This window comes from Vipera ursinii, assembly GCF_947247035.1.
Source record: "Vipera ursinii genome assembly, chromosome: 1".
Taxonomy (NCBI): Eukaryota; Metazoa; Chordata; class Lepidosauria; order Squamata; family Viperidae; genus Vipera; species Vipera ursinii.
The window spans coordinates 325,531,542-325,556,922 of record NC_139512.1 but is presented as its reverse complement, the minus strand read 5'-3'; the positions used below and the strand labels follow the sequence as shown (position 1 = coordinate 325,556,922).

The following is a 25,381-nucleotide window of genomic DNA, read 5'->3' as shown; positions in this document are numbered from 1 at the left end:
GTATTAGTCCTCAATGGAACTGCTGCTACATAGAGGGAAATATGCAGTGGGGTACCCCAAGGTTCTGCTTTAGGCCCACTACTCTTCAACATCTTCATCAATGATTTGGATGAGGGGATAGATGGGGATTTGCAGATGATACCAGCCTGGCAGGAATAGCCAACACTCCAGAAGATTGGCTTAAGATACATAAGAATCTTGACAGACTTGAACATTGGGTGTTATCTAAAAAAATGAAATTCAGTGGTGAAAAAAAGGAAGGTTCTACATTTAGGCAAGAAAAACCAAATGCACAGGTATAGTATAGGTGGTACCTGGCTCAATAGTAGTAATTGTGAGAGGGACCTTGGAGTATGAGCCAGCAGTGTGGTTGCATCTGTAAAAAAAGCCAACACAGTTTTAGGCTGCATTAACAGAGGGATAGAGTCGAGATACCATTTTATAATGCCTTGGTAAAACCGCACTTGGAATATTGCATCCAGTTATGGTCACCACGATGTAAAAAAGATGTTGAGACTCTAGAATGAGTGCAGAGAAGAGCAACAAAGATAATTACATAATTGATTAGTTACATTAATTTAATGTAAAATATAACAAGTGTTTTTACATTTTGTTTGGTGTGTGCCATTTTAACTTTTTTTACTTACTACTTTGTTTCTTATTTGATTGTCAGTTTCATATTTCTCACTGATTACTGTAGGAGCTAAAAGAAGATAATCAAGTATTACTGGAAACAAAGACAATGTTGGAAGATCAGTTAGAGGGAACCCGAGCCCGTTCTGATAAATTGCATGAATTGGAAAAGGAGAATTTGCAATTAAAAGCTAAACTCCACGATATGGAGATGGTGAGCATACAGGATGGGATATGGAAAATCACTTTTTAGAAGAAAATTACAGGTAGTCCTCAGTTGCCAATGGTAACTGGGACTGGGAACTCCATCGCTAAGCAATGGAGTCATAAGGCATGCCATCAGTGCCTGCATCAACTTATGACAGCAATTTCCATAGTTTGAATTGTTATTGTTAGACAAATCTTATGCGGTTGCAGTGTTCCGTGGTCCTCTGATCACCATTTGTAACTTCCTGCTGGCTTCCCCATTGACTTAGCTTGTTGGAAGCCAGCAGTGAAGGTTGCAAAGTGTGACCACATGATTGCAGTATTCTATGATGTTGTAATTGTGACCCAGTTGCCAACCACCTGAATGGCAATCACATGACTGCAGGAATGCTGCAACACCCACAACTATAAGGATTTATCATAGGTCCCCCTTGTTCAGTGCCATTGCAGCTTCCAAAATATGCCCACTGCACTGCACTGCCATATTCTCAATTGCAGCTCTTATCTGCTGGCCTGATTACTTGCGACTCTCGCCTCTTCCAGCTGAAGAACTTATGCTACACAGTCCTGGGGCTACAATGGCAATTGGGACTATTGGATTGCAGTTGCTAAGTGATGTAGTCATGTGATGTCACACTTTATTACTGTATCACTCAGTGATGGACGTTTGGTCCAATTGCTCTCAGAACCTGAGGACTGCCTGCAGAAAAGAAATAAATAAAATGGCATTTAATGACTTGAAGACTGAAAGAAGAATTGATGTTGAAATTTTTTATGGCTTCTTTCAAAATAATTTTTCTTTTCAAATAGCAAATAGAAAGTTTAAAAAACTGCCCTTTTACTGTTGTGCAGGTAGTTCTCGTCTTACAACCACAGTTGAGTCCAAAATTTCTGTGGCTAAGCAAGACAGTTGTGAATTTTGCCCCCTTTACAACCTTTCTTGCAATTGTTGTTAAGTGAAACACTGCAATTGTTAAGATAGCAACATGGTTGTTAAGCAAGTCTGGATTCCCCATTAACTTTGCTTGTCAAAAGGTTGCAAAGGTTGATCACATGATTCTGGTATATTGCAGCCATCATAAATATATTGCCATTTGTGCCAAGCATCTGAATTTTGATCAAGTGACCACAGGGATGCTGCAACGGTCATAAGTGTGAAAAACAGTCAAAAGTTAACTTTTTTGTGTGTCATTGTAACTTTGAACTGTCCCTAAAGGAATGTTGTGAGTTGAGGACTACCTGTATATTATAAGTGGCTAAAGCTGACATGAACTTTGGATTATGATTTTTTCCACCTCTATTAAATTGGAAATTCAATGCCCTTTTTAATTGAATTATGTAACATTTTATAAATACTAAATATTTAAAACCATTTAAATAGTTTTGTAATCTTTAGTTTTAAAATATTTATGACATTTTTGTAATGTCATAATTCCTTATATTTTATAAGCATTGTATGTTTGCATTAGATTTAATTATGATGGTTTTGTGCTGCTGATAGTTTATTTCAAACAGTAGCATTAGGCTAAAATTTGGTTACTGAAATATATGTGGTTGCCTTTGAAGAGAAGGTTTTAAAGAACGTTTATATGAAACTGTTTAAGGAACGTGATATGGATCGGAAGAAAATTGAGGAACTTATGGAGGAAAATATGTCACTAGAAATGGCTCAGAAGCAAAGTATGGATGAATCGCTACATTTGGGCTGGGAACTTGAACAGATAAACAGATCATCAGAAATTTCTGAAGGTAGACAAAGTTATACGTATTTGTTGTACAGATAGTAAATAAGTAACATTCAGATTCTTTAAAGACTGGTTCAAATATTTCTCAATTTTCTTTGAGGGGACCCAAATACATAGCTATTTGAAAATAGTAACATCCAGATTGGTTCATTCAGAGGAATACTTGCTGCTTGCTAGTTTTGCTTGTTATTAGCATTTTTAATTTATTTTATTTTATTTTATTTTTTATTTTCAATTTTTATATCTCCTCATCTTGAATAAATGCCTCTAAAGATTTTTTCAAATGTGGAATTTACTCAAGAAAGTGGATGCAGCCAATCTCACAGCAAATTAAATGAAGCCTCTAATTATACATTATTGATCTTGTTTAGGTTATAAAGTTATTTTTGAAAATAATTTATGCAGGGTTGATTAAGTGGAAGTAGTGCCTTATCCAAAAAGTTCAAAAATTAATTTAAGCTTGGTATTGATATTCTTTTTGAAAAAAGGAAACAATAGCTGAAGCTATTTCTCGGCAGACTGGAGGGAAAGGGAGGGGGAAGCATTTTGCACGTGAGGACACACAAACAGGGCCGCGAGCATGTGCAACACAAATGGGGCAGAGCTAGCACCTGCATGACACTTGCTAGCACCACCCGATTTTTGCCACATGGGCGCTAGCACTGCCCTGCTTTCACCACGTGGTGCCCCGTTTGCGTACCAGCACCGCTGCAAGTGGGGGTAAGTGCACACGCACACGTGCGCACACTGGCCAGCCTGTTCCATGGCCAGGAGGCCGTGGCCCGGTAGTGGGCCGCAGACCACAGGTTGGAGACGCTTGCTTTATACTATGCTGACCTTTTCTAATTATATATAAGTAATGGTTTAGATATCCTTTTTACCTTCCATTTTAACTCAACAGTGCCACAGAAGTCGCTTGGTCATGAAGTGAATGAACTGACATCAAGTAGATTATTAAAACTAGAAATGGAAAACCAAACTTTATTAAAAACAGTAGAAGAATTACAAAATGCAATGGGTTCCGTAGAAGGCAATAACTCAAAACTAATGAAAATGGAAAGAGAAAATCAAAGGTTAAATAAAAAGGTATCAGTTATTTTATGATTCTGTTAGAAAGATGTTATATACTAATGGTATTCTATAAATTTAGCTTTTGTCAATATATCAAAAGAACAGTGCTGCTACCGTAAACGTAATTGCATCTGTCCATTTCTGTTTATCCCCTTGTATATAATAATACTCCTATCAATTTTATTGGCTGTGCTAGTGGAATAATATTCATTTGGGGGGATTTTAATATAGAATTCATTAGGACTTTCCGTTAATATATAATTTTGGAGAGAAAATAGAGAAGAGATGGAAGAGAACACATAGGGTGGAAAGGTGAATGAATGTTAGCAAAGTCAAGGTAAGCAACAAAATCGGTGAATATTTGTTGTGATAGAGGATTATAAGGACTGAATACAAAGAAGGCCGCGAGGTGAATGAGAGAGAAATTAAAATTGAGATATGGATAAATAGAGCCCCAGTTAATTTTTAATCCTCATGGGCATCTTACCCCTGGACCTGTTATCCTAATCTCTCTCTTTAAAGTTCTCTTTTTAATCTAATGTTTTAGATATCCCATGGAAAGAAGTATAATTTTTAAGCAGAAAAACATAAATATGAGCATGTTTGGTTTCTTCCCATATAAAATTTTAACATGATAATAAAAATACAAAATATTTTATGTAAAGCAACTTTTTATGTTTTTATATTTTCTAAGGTATTGTATATTGAAACATTTGGCAGTTTCTGTTGAAAGACTCGTTTAGGAACCTTTCCTAATGGCATAACATCTTAAATGCAATTTTTCTTTTATTAAAATTTCATTCCTGATAGACTTTTGATATAGGAAAATATTATTTAATCTGTTCCTTCAAAAAGCATATAAACCTGAATTTTATTAAATCAAAATTTAAATTTGGTGAATTTCCCTACAGCTTGAAGGACTTAGGAACGAATTTACTGAAGAGAAACAGAGTCATCAGAGTAGTCAGAATCTTTGCAAAGATCTCATGAAAGAAAAAGCACAGCTTGAAAAAACGATTGAAACTTTGAGAGAAAATTCAGAGAGACAGGTAATATACACAGATATTTGTTTTATTGAGATTTCTATGTTTAAATAATAATTTAAACAATAATAATATTCTCTGGTGTTTTGATAAAATGTTCTTAATCTAACAGAAACTGTCATAAGAATAGAATGATTTTGTACAACTTCTTTTTTGTATAATATCAGCAATCAATTTTATATTTTCAGAATTTAAGAACAAAAACAAATATTGTATCTTAAACCTCACAATATAGCAAAATCTTCCAAACTCATTCTGAAATATCATGAATGATTGGAATTCTTTCTTGAGATTAAATTAAATCTTTAAAATAATTTGAGAGAGTTTTGGATTGTAGATACCACTATCTGTGGCACTGGAATCTTGTATGCTATTATAGTTTCAAGAAATCAGCAGATATTTCACTGGTCTTTGTACTTCAGAAAAAATATTCTGTTGGAATGAAAATATTTCTATCAGCAATATTACTCATGTTTTAGAATATTATATAAAATAAGTTAATGTTGATCTAGTTTTCCTACTGTGGTTTTTATATGAATAGTTTTAAATTCTTTTTATTATTTATATGTATTTGTGTTTAAATCTCAAATTGTCAATTTTCTGAGAACTAGCTTTTTCCACACAATATACAAGAAGGCAGGAAGCAGAAACCATATGCATTAATGATTAGCCTTTCAGTGAGCAAGCAGCCCTTCCCTTTCACATCTGATTAACTAGAATACATGTATATTCTTTGAAGAAACAAATGATTCAAGTGGGAGGCAATTTGTCCAGAAAATTTGCTCATTATCCCTAGAGTGTGTGACAGAATAGTTCAAGTCTTTTTTCTTGACTAACTCAAGAAATGATTTGAGTTGATAATATAATTAGCTCTATTTGCCTAATGTCTTTGTCCACGTTTTCTTTTCTTTTTTCTTTTGCTAAAGAGTTAAAGAGTAAGCCAAACTCTTATAATCTTTGACCAAAAAAAGTCCTTCTTCCAGGCTTTTAGCTTTCTGACACCCATTCTTTATCAAAGAGAAACCTTCCTATTGATTAAATTGATACAGTGCTTAAGGAAGAACTCTACTAGCTTCTCAAAATGCCTGCCCTCTACTAATTTGAATATGAGATGTTTGGATTGAAGTACGTATAGGGTGATAAAATAATGTTAACTGCCTCACTGCAGGTCAAAACTTAATTTATAATTTAGACTGTAAAATGCATTCTTTTCAAACTTAACTCTTAGAAGCCATTTATATTATCTAACTACAAAATACCCATACCTGATTTAAACTTGCATTTTTCATTTCAATGAATTAGATTAAAATCCTGGAACAGGAAATTGAACACTTGAATCAAACTGTCACTTCACTTCGACAGCGTTCACAAATCAGTGCTGAAGCAAGAGTAAAAGATATTGAGAAGGAAAATAAAATTCTCCATGAGTCTATCAAGGAGACAAGCAGCAAATTGAGTAAAATAGAATTTGAAAAGAAGCAAATTAAAAAAGAGTTGGAACATTATAAAGAAAGGGGAGAAAGAATGGATGAGTTGGAGAAAGAAGTTCATCATCTTGAAAAAGAAAATGAACTATTACAGAAAAGGATTACTAATTTAAAAATTACATGTGAAAAAATCGATTCTTTAGAACAAGAGAATTCCAGTCTAGATGTTGAAAACAGAAAGCTGAAAAAGGCTTTAGATAATCTGAAAAATCTCAGCTTTCAGTTAGAGTCCTTAGAGAAAGAGAACGCACAACTTGATGAAGAAAACTTAGAACTCAGGAGAACTGTTGAATCTTTGAAGAGTACCAATATCAAGATGGCTCAGTTAGAACTAGAAAATAAAGAACTGGAAAGTGAGAAAGGCCAGCTACAGAAGAGCCTGGAGCTTATGAAAACGTCCTTTAAAAAGACAGAACGTTTAGAAGTGAGTTATCAAGGCTTGGATACAGAAAACCAAAGGTTGCAGAAAACCCTAGAAAACAACAACAAAAAAATTCAGCATCTAGAAAGTGAATTACAAGAACTGGAGTCAGAAAATCAAACCCTGCAAAAAAATCTTGAGGAACTCAAAATCTCCAGTAAACGTTTAGAAAAATTAGAAAAAGAGAATAAACTTTTGGAGCAAGAGACAACCCAGCTGGAAAAAGATAAGAAACAGCTAGAGAAAGAGAATAAAAGGCTCAGGCAACAAGCAGATGTTATGGATAACACACTAGAAGAAAATAATGTGAAAATAGGTCACCTGGAAAAAGAGAACAAGTCACTCTTTAAAGAAATTGGTTTATGTAAAGAAGCATCTATTCGTCTAAAAGAAGTGGAAAAGGAAAATAAAGAGCTTGTAAAAAGAGCTACCATTGACAAAAAAACACTTGTCACATTACGTGAGGTAATGTCCACTATTGCATGATATGCTCTCATTATAAAGAACATAGCTGTAATGTACTAGTTATATATCAATGTTATTTCAACGGTAATTTACTGATCAAAAATTATTTGTATTTTAATTTATTTAGACGTACTGTTAAAACCTCTTTATAAACTCAGATTCAGAAATATTGTTTAGATGTTTTAAGACACTAAGTTTGTACTATTTTATGGGCTTCCATATAATATATAAATATAGTTAGATGTGTCAGTTCAATGAGTACTTGTACTTTGGTTTTTCCACACCATAGCTGCTGAACTGCTATTGGACATTTCTTGAAAGGATGTTTTTTAATGCAATTAATTGACATTTAACTATATTTCTGTCATACAGCAATCTCCTTCTCCAGGTCTCTTTTGTGACATATAAATTATCCCCCTTCAAAATTAAGTAATAGCTTCCACTTTCCTTTTTCAGTTTTTTTCCTCCTAACATTGTGCATTTAGTTAATCAACAAAGAGGTTGTACAACTTTACATCACTGTTTTATCCTAGTCATAGCTTTTTTGCTATAAAACAACAGTAGAAACAGTGAAAATTATACTGTAATATATTCTGATTGACATTGCACAGAAGCTACTTAATTGTAAGACCAATCAATCAAACATCATCCTGCTGTTCTTAATAAAAAGAAATAATGGAGTTAGTTTTTTTAAAGAAGAACATATTGAATCAAAAACACAGTGGTATTTGTAAACCTTACTGCTGATTTGTTTGTCCATAGTGAACAGGATTTTTGTAGTAGTTGTTCAGTTGCTAAATCACACCAGACTCTTCACAACCCTATGGACCATAACATGCCAGTCCCAGTCCCCATTGTCTCCTGACATTTGCCCAAATTCATGTTTATTGCTTCAATTACTATCTAATCATCCATCCCCTTCTCCTTTTGCCTAATCTTTCTCAACATCAGGATCTTTTCCAACAAGTCCTTGCTTCTCATTAGGTGGCCAAAATATTTATGCTTCAGCTTCAGTAACTATCCTTCCAAAGTGAACAGAATAGTACAGTAATATCCTTGACTCTATTTGAAATGTTATTTTTTAGGTTAGTTATATGTAACATAGGCTGATTTCAATTGACATTCATTCTCTCTGTATGAAAAAGTTTGGATCATTTTGAAAACATGAAGCAGGTTTTTATTTTAAAGCAGGCATGTCAAACTTGCGATGTCGCATGACATATTGTGATTTTTTTCCCATTGCCAGCAATGGGGTGGTGCGGTTTTGGCGTGACGCATCCAGCCTGCGGGCCAGCAGTTTGACATGCCTGTTTTAAAGGAACATATAGGAATACAGAACAGGGAAAACTAAAAAACTCTTTAGCAGAGGTATAGCCTAGATACTGTGAACAAAGTATAGCAATTTCATTGAAAAGAGCTACTATTGAAGTAATCTTTGTAAATTCCTAAATGTTTTAGGACATTCTCTAGATCAGGGGTGTCAAGCTGCCGGCCTGTGAGCCGGACGCGTTATCCGGAAACCGCACCCATCCCATTGCCGGCAATGGCAAAACCGTCCCAATACATTGCGCGACATCATGTGATGTTGAGAGTTTGACATTCTGCTTTAGATTATTTCTTCTACTTTTTTGGATTTTTAAAATTTGGTTAAATGGCTGCCATTTGTGTCTAATGGTAACTTTGTCATAGCAGAAAGTAGAGAATTTTATCAGTCCTATCCACATAGTTGTTTGATCGTGTGTAATTTTCCTGAAACTTATAGATCCAGAACCAGAAGTTTGAGAAACTAGCATAGGTAGAACAAAGAATATATAAAAACATTGGTTTTAAGGAGGATTTAAAAATATCAAGAATGATAACTTACAGAAGTAAAAAAAGTTTTTCACTAAAGCAAAGACATTATTGAATATATAAATCATATACATTTTACTTTGTTCTCAACTGCTGATCTTCTAGATTTTAATGCAGTATTGTAATAGTAAAGAGAGAGTTGAAGATGACAGTTATCTTTTTCTGTATCTTATTTTGTTTATATTAAACAAATTTGACCGATTTTGTACTGTTTGACACAAGCATGAGTTGACAGGAACCTTTCTAGGAATTTCTGAAAATGTGTGTCTCCTTTGTTATATCTTGTAACAAATTGCTTTGTTTTAAGGATTTGGTGAATGAAAAACTGAAGACACAGCAGATGAATAATGAGTTGGAAAAGCTTACACATGAACTTGAAAAGATAGGTTTAAACAAGGAACGTCTTTTGCATGATGAGCAGAGTACTGATGACAGGTATGAGTATGTAAAAGATTCTTTGGATTAGATGGGGGGAAACTCCATAATATTAATAAGCCTTGGTAAGGCCACATATTGTATCCAGTTTTGGTCACCATGATGTAAAAAAGATGTGAAGACCAGTAGTGGGATTCAATACCTGAACAACCAGTTATCTGCGTGGACACTGCTTCCAGAAGTCCATTCTGGGCCTGGGAAGCCTCCCTGGCTCAGAACAGACTTCCAGAAGTGGTGTCCACAAACATCCAATTGGCCATTCTGGACCTGGGAGGCCTCCCCAGCTCAGAACAGACTTTTGGAAGTGGCATCCACAGACTTCCAGTGGGCTGTTCTGGGCCTGGGAGGTCTCCATGGCTCAGAACGGACTTCCGGAAGTGGCGTCCACACACCTCCGGCATTCCATACTGGGCTTTGTGAAAAAGGACTAGGGCTTCAGCCAGTTCACCAAAGTCAACAAAAAATTAGCTACTGGTTCTACTGAACCGGTGCAAAGTGGCTGAATCCCACCACTGGTTGAGATCTAGAAAGAGTACAGAGAAGTGCAAAAAGATCAGACCATGGAGGCTAAAACATATAATGAACAGTTGCTGGAATTGGGTATGTCTAGTTTAATGAAAAGAAGGACTAAGGTTGACATGATAGCAGTGTTCTAATATCTCAGGGGTTGCCACAAAGAAGAGGGAGTCAAGCTATTCTCCAAAGCACCTGAGGGCAGGACAAGAAGCAATGGATAGAAAATAATCAAGGAGAGAAGCAACCTAGAACTAAAGAGAAATTTTCTGACAGAACATTTAATGAGTGGCTCCAGAAGTTGTGAATGCTCCAACACTAGAAGTTTTTAAGAGATTGGACAATCATTTGTCTGAAATAGTATAGGATTTCCTGCCTAAACTGGGTTGGACTAGAAGACCTCCAAGGTCCGTTCCAATTCTTTTATTCTATTTTATTCTAAAAATATTTCTACCTTGTTCTTTTAAAGGTCTATTGCTCATAAAAACCTTCTGAGAAAATAGGCACTTCCTTCAGTCATCTTGTCAGATTTTTATTATAAGAAATGCTGCAACTAATAAATAGTTGCTCTATGGTGTAGCAGAAAGGGTAACAGAAAATGTATCACACTTTTTAAAATTTGGTTTTAGAAATTAGATTCTGGAGTCTAGTAATAAAATTCTTTTCAGATCATATCTTTCAGACAAAAAACAACAACCCATTTTGTCTGAAATTATTTTGATTATTCTTAGCTTGCTATATCTTCAAATGTAATACCAGTAGTATGCAAACGTTTGTGTGGTATATTCTTTACTTGATGGTATAGCCTATGGAAATGGAGAAAGGTTTGTTAAGAAAGGCAGAATTTCAGCTTCTGACTAGTTCTTATGTCAATTGAGAATAATAGTTGGTACTTCAGTCTATTATTAGCAGTGATTAAGATAATGATCATGGGAGATTTAGTATATTTTATCTCTTAAGTTAATCAGTTTTATTATTTTATATCTTGCAACAAGTTTTCAATCTGCAGCCTCAAGGAAAATAACAGTTTTTTTTCTATTTTAAAATACATCTGTTATTTGTTCCATCAATAGTTCTTAAAAGTGTAGAATTAGATCGGTGAGAAGTGATTGGATCAGAAGAGGAGTAAAGTGGAGTGAGAAAATTTATCTAAAACTGCATGCTTTATATTGTTAGGTTAAGTAGGATTCATGGTAATATGAAAATTTAGATGTATAATTACAGTGTATTATTTAGGCCGGCTTGGCAGCCTGAAAGAAAAGGGAGGAGCACGGAAATGTGCACACAGAGCCCACGCATGGTGGAGGTGCTAATGCATGCATGCGCAAATGGGCTGCTAGCACCCGCACACATGCACAAACAGGCCATTGGCACCCTGGCGCATCCGCAAACAGGCCAATGGTGCCCTTGTGATGCTGGTGGCACTGCTAGCACCCCACACACGCACAAATGGGGCTAGTAGCACCCGTGCGGCAGTACTACCACAAGTGAGGCCTTGGCAGCTATTCCTGTGGCCCGGTACCAGGCCGCAGACCATACTAGAAAACAGTTTATTAACATTTAAATAGTTTTATGGTAGATAACACATTTCTGGCATCATTGCATTTTTTACAATGTATCCATTTTTATTTCTGCTCGTGTGTGTGTGTGTGTGTGTGTGTGTGTAAATACCCGCCCCTCGCGCCAGGATTCAAACATACACAGGCAGATGCGATGCAATTAGGACCAATACGACCGACTGGGGGAAAACGAGAGGCAGGTAGACCGGTTATGCGCTCTATGAGCAGATTATTGAAACAGCTAGCTATATTACAGCTAGCTATATAAGCAAACCTGCCAGCCACAGGCTTTCATTCTGACGACGTCGGCAGGGGACCGAGATATAACAATCAAATCAAAATCAAACAAAATGTTTGATATCATGAAACAATTGTTGTCTTTAAAACAAAACAAAATACATTAATCAAACTGTAATACAAAACATAATACAAAAAAGGCCAACAATATTAAAACCAGAACAGATTAAAAACAGAGCCACTGTGAAAGAAATATTGAAATATGAAAATAGGTATTTATATTTTTGTAACACTGGGATTATGAGTAAAAAATTCTTTAATTTAATTTTAATTTAATTTATTGAGATTTTTATACCGCCCTTCTCCCAAAGGGACTCAGGGCGGTTCACAGGGCATAAATATAAACACCAATACAAACATTAAAAAATAATTAAATTAATGCCCAAGTTAAAACCAGAATACTAAAACAAACCAATAAAAAACCCAAGTACCCCCATCAGGCCAGACCCGCTAGTTCAAATAAATGGGTCTTCAACCCGCGACGGAAGGATCGGAGGTCTGATGCCATCCGGAGCTCGACCGGCAGTTGATTCCATAACGCCGGAGCACCCACAGAGAAGGCCCTCCCCCTGGGGGCCACCAGTCGACATTCCTTGACAGGAGGCACCCTGAGGAGGCCCTCTCTGTGGGCGCGCACAGGGCGGAGGGGAGTCGACGCCGGCAGCAGGTGGTCCTCGAGGTATCGCGGACCCATGCCATGTAGGGACTTAAAGATCATAACCAAAACCTTGAACCTTACCCGGAAGACAACTGGCAACCAATGCAGCTCACGGAGCAAAGGTGTAACATGGGAGTACCGGGAAACTCCCAAGACAACTCTCGCGGCCGCATTCTGTACCAGTTGGAGCCTCCGAGTAGTCTTCAAGGGAAGTCCCATGTAGAGAGCGTTACAGTAGTCTAGGCGAGAGGTCACGAGCGCATGAGTGACCGTACACAAGGCCTCCCGATCCAGATAGGGCCGCAACTGGCGCACCAGGCGAACCTGGGCAAAAGCCCCCCTAGTCACGGCCACTATGTGATCCTCCAAAGTGAGTCGTGAATCTAGGAGGACTCCCAAGTTGCGAGCCCTATCCACAGGGGGTAAAAGCTCACCCCCCGTAGAAAGAGGTGGAACATCCCAGGTGTCTCGGGAAGCCGGAATGTACAGCCACTCAGTCTTGTCAGGGTTGAGTTGAAGTCTGTTCCTCCCCATCCAGACCCGAACCGCCTCCAGGCAACGGGACATCACAGCGAGGGCATCACTGGGGTGGTTTGGGGTCGAAATAAAAAGTTGGGTATCATCAGCATATTGATGATACCCAACTCCAAAACCACGAATGATCTCACCCAGCGGTTTCATATAGATGTTGAACAGGAGAGGCGAGAGGACCGACCCCTGAGGAACTCCACAAGCGAGAGTCCTAGGGGACGACCTCTGCCCCCCTGCCAACACCGACTGCGAGCGTCCCAGGAGATAGGAGGAGAACCACTGAAAAACCGTGCCTCCCACTCCCAATCCCCTGAGACGCTGCAGCAAGATACCATGGTCGATGGTATCAAAAGCCGCCGAGAGGTCTAATAGGACTAGGACAGAGGAATACCCCCTATCCCGAGCCCTCCAGAGATCATTCACCAGAGCGACCAATGCCGTCTCCGTGCTGTGCCCGGGCCTGAAACCCGATTGGTAAGGGTCCAGATAATCCGCTTCATCCAGGACCAGAGGGAGCTGATGCGCCACCACACTCTCAACAACCTTCGCAAGAAAGCGAAGGTTGGAGACTGGACGGAAGTTGTTCAATACAGCTGGGTCCAAGGCAGGCTTCTTGAGGAGAGGTCTCACCACCGCCTCCTTCAAGACGGTGGGGAAATAACCCTCACTCAAAGAAGCAGATATAACCGCCTGGAGCCAGCCTCGTGTCCTCTCCCTAGCTGCGTAAACCAGCCAAGAAGGGCACGGGTCCAATAAGCATGTGGTGGAACTCAGCTTCCCCATAATCCTGTCCACTTCATCAGGGGTCACAGAATCGAACTCCTCCCAGATAACATTGACAAGACCGCCCGTGTCCTGATCGTCAGACTCTGCCCAGCTGGAGTCCAAACCGGTCCGAATCCGAGCGATTTTATCCGACAGATGTTGACCAAACTCCTCGGCACGACCCTGCAAGGGATCCTCCCTCACCTCCTGATTAAGAAGGGAGCGAGTCACCCTAAACAAGGCGGCCGGGCAATTGTCTGCGGACGCGATGAGGGTAGAGAAGTAATTACACCTCGCCTCCCTCATCGCAGCGAGATAAGACCTAATGTAGGTTCTTAACCGCAATCGGTCGGGTTCAGATCGGCTGGACCTCCAGCAGCTCTCTAGGCCCCGTTTCCGCCGCTTCATCTCCCGGAGCTCCGCGGAGAACCATGGAGCTCGCTGGGATCTGCGCCGGGTCAGGGGCCGCAAGGGTACAACCCGGTCGAGTGCCTCAGTGGCTGCCCTTTCCCAGGCTTCCACTAAGGCATCCGCCGAGCTGTGAGCAATGGAGGCAGGTGGAGACCCCAGCGCCGCTTGGAATCTCTCAGGATCCATTAGGCGTCTGGGGCGGTACCATCTAGTTGGCTCCGTACCTCCACGGCGAGGGGTGGCAAAATGGAAGACCAGCCGCAGGAGGTGATGATCGGTCCATGACAGGGGCATAGTAAGTGGAAAGCCCCCACCAAGATCATCCAACCACCGTCCAGATAAGAAAATCAGGTCAAGGGTGTGGCCTCTTGGCCCTAATAGATTCAGGTCACGCTTTGAACACGTGCACACTCTTGACATCTGGGAGCAGTGTTTTTTTCCTCATATAAATATTCCAAAACTGACAGTTTAGCACTTTCAAATTCATTAAGTTGACCTAAAGGTTATGATTTATGTAAAGTGAATTACTAATAATGACAACTTCATTAAAATTATTTCATTAAACAGTAAGTACAAACTTTTGGAGTCAAGGCTGGAGTCCACACTGAAGAAATCACTTGAAATAAAAGAAGAAAAAATTGCTGCTTTGGAAGCACGATTAGAAGAATCGACTAATCTAAACCGACAGCTGCGCCAAGAGCTTAAGATAGTAAGTTAAAACATGTTCCCATCTCTCTTGTGATGTAGTAACTGCAACTTATTTTTAAGTTCATAAAAAGTTTACATTTATTAAACTGCAAATCTGTAAGTTAAAAATGTTTACTGTTTACAAGCACAGCTAATTTGAAAGCAAAAGCATTGTTAAAGTATAGTTTTCCACAACTTGTACTTTTCCACTGTTAAACTGTTTCTTTTTTCCAAAATAGGAAAGTGGGGGAATAGCTGTTAGGCCTTAGCTCACCAGAATTCTTTTCACTATACTCTTTCTGCCCCTCTTTTGCCCCTATTTGATTTATTCTGGCTGGCTGGCTCCCAATTACTCTAAAATGATGGGTAGTATTAATTTTTGCATCATACTATTTCTATTTTTATTAATATTGACTCTTGAATTTTATACAAAACAAAGATCATTTAAAATATAGTTTAAAAGTTATTGAGTCATAAGAATGTTTAGATTTAGAATTCTTTTGAGTGCTTGGAAACTGAATTCTATCTCTGTTCAGTAAGGTGCACTCCAAATGGTATAGCATGTAGACTGAACATGTATTGGTCTGTATGATCCTTGATGAATCATAAATGAAATAATGGAATAATTAACAATGCATTCATTAGGAAAAAAATCTTGATATGGGCTAAACAAATACTAAATATTTGCATGCGGTATTTGTGACAACAGTAATGACAAGAAGTGTTCAATCTTAATTCTCCACATTTCTATAATAACGTGACAGATCTTGAGCAGGTTGTTATTTGCATTTTTATCCTGTTTATTTTTGCAGTTCATAGCAAAAGAGGTTGTTATAGAAATAATGATCCTCATGTGCTCGTGACCTCTCGTCTGGACTACTGCAACGCTCTCTACATGGGGCTTCCCTTGAAGACCACTCGGAGGCTCCAACTGGTACAGAATGCAGCCGTGAGAGTTGTCTTGGGAGTCTCCCAATACTCCCATGTTACACCTCTGCTACGCGAGCTGCATTGGCTACCAGTTGTCTTCCGAGTGAGATTCAAGGTTTTGGTAATGGTTTTCAAGGCCCTACATGGCATGGGTCCGGAGTACCTTGGGGATCACCTGCTGCCGGCGTCAACTTCCCTCCGCCCTGTGCATTCCCACAGAGAGGGCCTCCTCAGGGTGCCACCGGTCAGAGACTGTCGTCTGGTGGCCCCCAGGGGGAGGGCCTTCTCTGTGGGCGCCCCGGACTTATGGAATCAGTTGCCAATTGAGCTCCGGACGGCGCCTGACCTTCGCTCCTTCCGACGCGATCTGAAGACCTATTTATTTGAACAAGCCGGCCTGGCCTGATGGGGGATGTGTTGGGGTTTTTATTGCGGTTTTTTATACTATTATTTATTGTTTTAGCTTGGGCTTATATTTAATTCTCTTTTAACTTTTGTACTTTGTATTTTATATGTGCCCTGTTCACCGCCCTGAGTCCTTCGGGAGAAGGGCGGTATACAAATATAATAAACTTTAAACTTTAAACTTTAATAATGATCAGATTATTTGACTAGAACTGGGGAGACCTAGTTTGAGGTCTCCATTCAATCAGTTTACCCTGACTTACAACCTAACCTCCAACTGGTTTTTATGAAGTTAAAATGTATATATTTTTTGAGGGAAAATAGAGTAGAAATGTAATAAATAATTTATATATTAAAATTTGAACTAATTTATCTTTAGGTGAAAAAGAATTATGAAGCCCTCAAGCAAAGACAAGAGGAGGAGAAAATGGTACAGAGTTATTCTTCAAAACTTGATGAAGAAAGTCAGCCTGTCACTAAATGGGAAAGAGAGAATCAGGAAACTACTAGAGAACTTTTGAAGGTTAAAGACAGATTAATTGAAGTTGAAAGAAATGTAAGTATTTCATTTGTTTTACTAGAAACTGTTAAATATTGTATGGTTTTTGTGGATCTTACACAGGTGATATGTTTGTACAGACAACATGTTAGAATCTTTTAGAGTTGTGTGGGCTTTGGTTAATTTGTTTTTAGTTAGACACAGGCCTTTCTTGTGCATGCCTCAAGCATGGTTCCTTCCTGTTCCTTCCCTTTCCTCTTGACTACTGTATAAGCAGTATGTATTCCTCTGAATTTTTTTCTTCCAAATTCAGTCTTTCCTCTGTGTTACAGCTGCTGTTGAAGCTGTGACAATCTTTCCCATTTCTCAAACATTGTTTGTAAATTCTCAGCTGTTATCTCAGCAGATTGGTCAATCAACAATTTTGTCCTTCCCTTCTTTATCTACTATTTTTCTAGAGGTAGCCATCTTTATCATAGTTTATAGTTCAAAATGAAAAAAATACAAAAAAGGATAATTTTTCTTCTTCAGAATTCTGCAGTCTATGCCCCTTCACATGACCCTTTTTTGTCCTTGGGTTTCCAATGACTCTTTTAGAGTCTATCGATCATTTTCATTGGAGAATCCAAACAAAACACTTCCCCATGGAAGTATGTTCTCAGCCTCGTCCAGAAGAGCAGGAAATAACACAGCCGGAACGAGTGCTGAGTCCACAGGAAAAGTTTATTGTAAAGCAAACAGCAGTCCAAAGGAAAAACGAAGTCAGCGTTGGCTGCTACCTGCAACCAACGCTGCTAAATAGCCGCCTGAGGCATACGCCCATGCTCCACCCAAACACGCCAACATCCGCCCCTCCCCTATTTACACCCCGCCCTCCCTCGTCAATGTCCTTTGCCCCTCGCCCTGACACCCGGTGCTCTCCTCCTGCCAGGTATGTACCCACCCGGCCCTAAATCTGCAACCCCGCGCCCCACCACCTCCATCCACCACAACCATTCCCCACCCAAGGATGGTCCCCACCTGACCCTGGGCCCCAGACACCCCTCCACCCCCCACAGTCCCTGGCACCACCAAGTCCCCACCCACGCAGTCTGGTACAGTGGGTTCAGTCCCTCGCCATGAGCTCTGGGAGATGGGAGCCAGCAACTGCCCCATAGCAGTCCTGCCGGTGCTGTGGTCTCTCGCCAGCACCAGCTCCGGCCTCGGTGTTGGAAGTGCAGCTTGGACAGGCCCGTCCCTTGACGAGGAGGCCACGGAGCACGCTGGCACTGGGCGGGGCCCGGCAGAGCTGTTCCATGAATGCACGCGCTCCCCAGCTGACCAGGAGGCCTCAGGAGGCCTTGGCAGGCGCTTCTTTGCCAGCTGGGAGAGTGCAGGTGGCGTCTGCCGCGAGGAAGGTACGTCTGCGGCGAGATGGGTGGGGCCTGAGTTCCCTGCCACGAGGAAGGCCCGTGGGCGCGGTGCTTCAACCGGTCGCGCCCCCCCTGCTGAATGTCGGGCCTGCGGGGCGCGACATATGTAGTATTTAGTTAATTCAAAGGAACTTAATACTGTATAAACAAAGTCCACCAAAACATTTCTGTTCCCTTTGTCCATTTAAAAACATTTTTTAATCCCAACTGTTAATTTTGCTTTATGCTGCAAATTAATTTTTAAATTCTTGTTCCTTTTTTTTCCTGTTAGTCACACCACTTGCCATAGGAATGTTTACCACGTGGTCCCATAAAAATGTTTCAAAGATCATTTATAGCCTTTAAATAATTGTAGTCCAAAGTGCTTTAGAAAGTGGTATTTGGTTAGACCCAGTGCCATTTAAAGGCTCCACTGAGGTTGCAAGCCTGATGTTCCTTTCATCATCTCCTACTCTTTACTCATGAGTGAGAAGCACTCTTATGGAGCATATGATCTCTTCAGCTTGTTCTGATCCAGAGAAGCTCTGCTGGCCAGAAAAAAAGACTGCAGAACTGTTGCCAAGACTGTAACACGCTGGTCGCAGTTCCAGCCTTGACAACATTTCTGCACTTTTTTTTTCTAGAATAACAGAAAAACAGAGTTGGAAGACACCATGGAAGTCTTCTAGCCCAATCCTCTGCCCAAGCACGAAACTATATACCATTTCAGACAAATAGTTGTTCAGTCTCTTAAAAACCTCCAGTGTTGGGGCACTCACAATTTCTGGAGGCAAGTCATTCCACTGATTAATTATTCTAACTATCAGGAAATTTCTCCTTAGTTCTTGGTTGGTTCTCTCCTTGATTAGTTCCCATCCATTCAGTTGTGTCTCATTTTCAGAGAGTGCCCAGACAAGTCCCTGCAGTTTTCTGGCAAAAGTTTTCAGAAATGGTTTTCCACTCCCTCCTTCCTGCGTTGAGAGAAAATGATAGCTCAAGGTCACTCAACTGGCTTTGTGCCTAAGGTGGGACTAGAACTCATGATTTCCCCATTTCTGACCTGATTCCCTAATCACTGTCCCTCAGTCATATATTGCAGGGGTCCATGGACCGGTACCAGGCCGCAGCATGCCAGCAACCGGTCTGCACAAACAAGCAAAGCCCCATCCATAGAATGCAGGCAGCACACAAAACCACATCCACTCCGGTCCGCAGAAAAACCTCTCTCCATGTAACCAGTCCCTGGTGCCCAAAATGTTGGGGATCTCTGATATAGTGTTGTTTAAATATGTCTCTACAGTTTCAGCTTGAAATGTGGGATTTTAACTTAAATATTATCTGTTTTTAGGTTATGGTTATAATTTGTGATCTTAACTTACTGCTTTTGAAAGTTTGGACATTTTTTAATGTTGGATACAGAATTTTAAAAATTGTGATTTTGTTGTTGTACTGAAGAGGTACATGCATTTAATATGTATTTTTTTTATTTCTAAAGAATGCAACTCTGCAGGCAGAGAAGCAAGCCCTGAAAACTCAACTAAAGCAACTTGAGACTCAGAATAATAATTTGCAAGCTCAGATTGTAGCACTTCAAAGACAGACTGTTTCCTTACAGGAGCAAAATACAACCCTGCAAACTCAAAATGCAAAACTTCAGGTTCTGTTTTCATATATAAATATTTTCTCCACATTCATAACTTATAGGTAGTCCTTGCTTACTGACCATTTGTTCAGTGACCAAAGTTACATTTGTGCTGGAAAAAAAACTTTACAACCTGTTTATGACCTCAGTCATGTGATCACTATTAAACTCAGTACGCATTATCCTGTGCTGACCTGTGGTTTCATATAGATAAATAGATAGATACAGATATAGATATAGATATAGTTATAGATATATAGATATATATAGATATATAGATAGCCTGGTGTACAGCGTGTTGTCTTGGTTTATATTTTAACAAGAAAAAAGGACAATAATAATTAACAATAATGATTAAGTTTGATAATTCCATAATTAGTATATTAATTAATGATATATTTCTTTGATCTTCCCTTCTCCCATTTATATTCTTCAACCTTAACCAAAATATAATTCTTAATATTTTCAATATATAAATGATTAGATATAGACATTTTTTATATTTATACAAATGGTAATAATCTCTATGTATGACTTTTTTCCCACCTTATATTCTTATAACCATCATTTCATTAGTTCAGCATGCATCCTATTTTCGTAATTTTTGTTTACACTTAATTTCCCTTATATTCAATCTAACTCTTATCAGTCATAATTTCTTCATGTTAATCATCTAACTGTCCAAATTTTCCCTATATTTTATGTCATGCATTATAAAAATACTATACTTTTTATCTATCTTATAGTATCTAGATATAATATCCTTTTAAATCAGTTTATATTTTACTTATATTAATAAAAGTGACTGCCGTCGCTTCATGATCAACGGGGCGCCCCTCCTTCATGGTCACCTCTTTGACACTAGCCGTGGAGAGCGGAGGTCCGCTCTCGTGCGGCCATGTGCTATGGGCGCAAAATCGGAAGTCTGACTTGTGTTTTCTTCTCCCCCCCCCTTTCAGAACATATTGATTTGAGAGAAAGAAACTGCAAGTAAGCTATGAGGGCAATTCAGAAATAAACCTCCATTTGGTTATCAATGACAGACACTCACAGATACAGAACTTTTATTATGCACATTAGAAATCTACAACATTACATTATTTTTTGACATAATCGCCATTCAAATTGAGGCACTTGTCATAACCTTATAAGGTTTGAAAATCCTTGGTAGTAGTTGCTTGGCGCCAAATCTGGGCTATGGGGGGGGAGTGATCAAAAATAGCCCAACATAATTGCTTCAAAAGTTCTTGGGTGCGTCTAGCAGTGTGTGGGCGAGCATTATCATAAACCAACACCACACCGGAAGTGGTCCATAGAAAATCCCGCCAAATGTGAAGATGCCAAAGGAGTACTGCTAGTGAAGCTCATGGAGCATGGTTCGAGCATCAATTCAGACGTCTACTGTGAAACATGAAAACTCAGACAAACCATCCATAACAAGCGTCAGGGCATGCTGGCTTCTGGTGTGGTGTTGGTTTATGATAATGCTCGCCTGCACACGAGTAGATGCACCCAAGAACTTTTGAAGCAATTCCATTGGGATGTTTTTAATCACACACCCCCATAGACCAGATTTGGCACCAAGCGACTACTATTAAGGAATTTCAAACCTTATAACGTTATGACAAGAGCCTCAATTTCAATGGCAATTATGTTAAAAAGTAATGTAATGTTTTCTAATACCTATAATAAAAGTTCTATATCTGTGAGTCTGTCATTGCTAACCAAATACAGTTTATTTCTGAATTGCCCTCATATTTGCTTTGAAAGCAATGCAATCACATCAACAACCTGGGGCTGGGAGCTGCCGGCACACTATGCAAATGGATTACAGTATTCTCTTGAAATATCTCCAATCTTTCTGGTCTGCAGGAGGGACATGCCTATCGCTACTAAATCCATGCTGCAGTGCCATCCCATTGCTTCAATAAATACAAGGCAATAAATAAGCACTACAGCATTCCAAAGTATGGGGAAGTGTTTAGGAGACAAACAAAAATTAGGTGTAACTAGTTTTGTCTTTTTCCAGCTGAAAACATAGTCCTAATCATTTGATTTTCCACTTAGCAATCATTTTGCTTTTTTGGGAGAGTTGCAGTCCCAGTTAGGGCTATTAAGCAAAGACTACTTGCACACTTAATAGTGAAAACCTTGTTTTTAACCACACAATGCAAGTTATGTCATTAGTGTGATATGTGAACATAAGACATTTTATTGTATGTTTTTTCTGTAACTTCCAAGTAATGCCAGTGCAATTGTCTCTTGTTACTAATGATCCTGCTGGACCACAGAGTGCCTCTGCTCTTTGAAATCTGACTTTATACTTCCATTCCACAGAATATCATATGATCGTACTGTTTTCAGACCTTGTATGTCACCAGTCTTGTAATGGTTTGATAGGGAATTTATTTGGGCTGTAAGATTCCATGAGCTGTTAGATACCTTTTTCCCATAACTTCCTAATTTTCTGCGGGACATCTACTTATGTAACTTTTTTGTGTCTACTTGAGAACAGTAGAGAGGCTGCTACATTTACATGATGGTTTAAGTCCAGTTAAGCAGACTTTTTCAATGAGTTTTTCCTGCCTTCCTTTCCAAAGATCTTCCTACAAGAGGAACATTTGGTTAGAATGGCTCTGTGGACCATGGAATGTAGAACCCAGAAGTCCTGCAAATAGTCTTCTGCAGTCCTCCTTCTGCCTTTAAGAATTCTTCCAACGGGGCAAGCTTGTAGGATTAAGAATGGAGGAGTCCAGCTGATCAGATGTCTGCTATATTTGTTGACTGCTTCCCTTCCCCTTTTTAAATCATTTCTGTAATGCAAACTAGGTGCAAAATTGTTCTGTTGGCTAAATTCAGTTTTCTCAAATTTGGATCCATGCTAACTGGGTCTGGCAAGATTTGTAGACCAAAATACAGGTAGTTCTCAACTTAAGACCAAAAGTGAGCCCAAAATTTCTGTTGTTAAGTGAGACATTTATTAAATGAGTTTTACCCCATTTTACAACCTTTTTTGCCACAGTTGTTAAGTGAATCACTGCAGTTGATAAGTTAGTAACTTGTTAAGTGAATCTGGCTTCCCCATTGACTTGTCAAAAGCTTGCAAAAGGTGACCACATGATCTTGGGACACAGCAATGGTCATAAGTATGAATCAGTTGCCAAGCATCTGAATTTTGATCACATGATTTAGGAGAATACTACAAAGGTTGTAACTGTGAAAAATGGTCATAAATCACTTTTTTCAGTGCTGTTGTAACTGAACGGTCATTAAATGAACTGTTGTAAGTCAAGCGCTACCTGTAGCTGAAAGAAGATGGCAACGAAAAACATTTCTTTATACATTAAAAGGAGTCCGTTATCCATTGGCTAATTACTATTTTTTTCATTGTAGGTGGAGAATTCAACAATTAATTCCCAAAGCACATCACTTATGAACCAGAATGCACAGCTCTTGATTCAACAATCAACCTTAGAAAATGAAAATGAATCCATAATAAAGGAACGGGAAGACCTGAAGTCATTTTATGATTCTCTAATCAAAGATCATGAAAAATTGGAACAACTTCATGAGCGGCAAGCAGCTGAATATGAGTCTCTCATTTCTAAACATGGAAACCTTAAATCTGTACATAAGAATCTTGAGGTAGAATATAAGGATTTAGAAGACAGGTAATTACATTGTGCTAAATCTAGCTAAATTAGGAAAGCCATAGAATGGTTTACATTGATTTAGGAAATAAAACAGTTTAATAAAAAAGCAAAATATACTTTCTTAATTATTTTTACAATTTATATTTGAGAATTTTTCTTATAATTTTATATTCACTTGACAGATACAGTGAATTACTTCAGCAAAAAGTACAACTAGAGGAATTGGAAAAAGGCCTCAAAGTGGAGCAAGAGAAAATGCTTCAGCAAAACAAGAAACATGAAATGGTAGCAGTGGAATACAAAAAGCTTTGTGAAGAAAATGATAGGTGAGAAACAATACTAATGAATTACAAGTAGTCCTTTGGTTATATCTGCAATTGGGACCAGATTTTCAGTTGTAAGTTATTACAATCATAAGCTGAGATTGGCCTTATTTTACAACCTTTTCTGTGGCGATTGTTAGGGCAATCTCTGTGGTCATTAAGTGAACGCTGCAGTCATAAGTGCAAGCCCATTATGAATGAATGTTTCTTGTCAGAAACTGGCAAAAAATGCCAGAAATCAGTAAAAAAAAGTTGCAAATCACAGTCACATGACCATATAAAGTTATAAAGGTGAGCCATTTGCAAGGTGCCTGAAATGCAAGTACATTACTGGGGAATGGAGGCGCATCATTCTATATATTGTATTATAGAGACTGAAATTTGACTATGATCATAATTGAAATACAGTAAAGTCTTTCAGTTGATGTAATTTCTTCCATTGGCAAAACCAGTAGAAAGATAATCTTCCCTTTCCTTGAAATCAAGTCTATATATCAAAATCTGTTCTGATTTTTAAAATCAGTGGAAGAGATTTTGAGGAATAAAGGGGAATGGGAAAGGAAAAAAAACAGGACATTTCTATTTGTGCGGTATTGGATTTTACTTATCACAGTGCAAAAGCATTGTTAAAACCTGAGCTATTTTAAGAACGTTGCAATCCATCTCTAATATATTCATAGAAATTCATCTTAGATATGAGGAAAATACTATACAAAAAAGGTTGTAGCATTGGTACTCAGGCTTTGTTTTTGTTATAAGAAAAATACTACATGCATACCTCACAATGATCCATGGTGCTCTCTGAACTTGCTTGTTTTCTTTCAGATGTTTCATTACCCTAACTAGGTAACATCATCAGAGAGCACCAAGGATCTCTTATTTCAACCCTAATATTCTCCTTCATTGATACCTCATAAGGTTGTTTTTATAGGGAAAATCGGAGGAAATAATATTAGGTGTACTTGTACTTGTATGTATAAAAATAATAAACTTAAGATATATAAACACCAATGTTTACAGACACTTTGTGAAAGCAAATTTTATGGTAATATTGTTTCATTTTTTATCATTATTAATTACAGATTAAATCATACATACATACAACTTTTGAAAGAGAATGAAGTTCTTCAGGTTGATCACAAGAATTTAAAAACTTTATTAAACAGTTCTAAACTAGAGCAAACAAGACTAGAGGCTGAATTTTCTAAACTTAAAGAACAATATCAACAACTGGACATTACTCACACAAAATTAAATAATCAATGCGAGGTAATCAGTTTATACTATCCTTACAATGCTTTATTACAGTGTAATTAAATATATGGTATATTTATATGCATTTATAAGTAAATTAGAAATACAAATTTCATAATTTAACATATTTTTAAATATGGTCTCTAAATTCCTTGGCCTTCAATTTATTCTATCCTGGGGTTTCAAGAAAACATTACTGGGAATAGTTTGGAACTACGTTAGGGGGTGATTTTATCTTTGATTCTATTGGTAGAAGAATATTTTTGATGGATGTTTTTTAATATTTTATCTGGTCTCTGCTCTGAAGGTTTGGGAACAAGTTAGAACAGAATGTGATGGTGGTCTGTCTAGTATGAAATAGCAAAACGTGCCCACTCACCCCGCCAAAGCCCAGCATCAAAGATAGGACTTATTTGTAAAAGAGACTTCCAGTCACAGAATTTATCTCATGGTGCCATTATTACTAGTGCAACGCTCTCTATATGGGGCTGCCCTCGAGGACCAC

At 38.5% G+C, this 25,381-nt stretch overlaps 1 protein-coding gene across 2 annotated transcripts in view; it reads left to right on the top strand.

The window, feature by feature from the left end:
- Positions 1–25,381, top strand: part of CCDC88A (coiled-coil domain containing 88A) — a 93,861-nt gene that overhangs the window by 34,192 nt on the left and 34,288 nt on the right. For both annotated transcript variants that reach the window (XM_083373193.1, XM_083373192.1), the window contains exons 11-22: positions 701–847; positions 2,445–2,589; positions 3,487–3,671; positions 4,568–4,705; positions 6,002–7,072; positions 9,231–9,358; positions 14,660–14,801; positions 16,494–16,670; positions 19,500–19,661; positions 23,040–23,317; positions 23,482–23,625; positions 24,705–24,891. In XM_083373193.1, the coding sequence (XP_083229319.1) occupies positions 701–847; positions 2,445–2,589; positions 3,487–3,671; positions 4,568–4,705; positions 6,002–7,072; positions 9,231–9,358; positions 14,660–14,801; positions 16,494–16,670; positions 19,500–19,661; positions 23,040–23,317; positions 23,482–23,625; positions 24,705–24,891 (2,904 nt within the window). The remainder of the gene's footprint in view (positions 1–700; positions 848–2,444; positions 2,590–3,486; positions 3,672–4,567; positions 4,706–6,001; positions 7,073–9,230; positions 9,359–14,659; positions 14,802–16,493; positions 16,671–19,499; positions 19,662–23,039; positions 23,318–23,481; positions 23,626–24,704; positions 24,892–25,381) is intronic.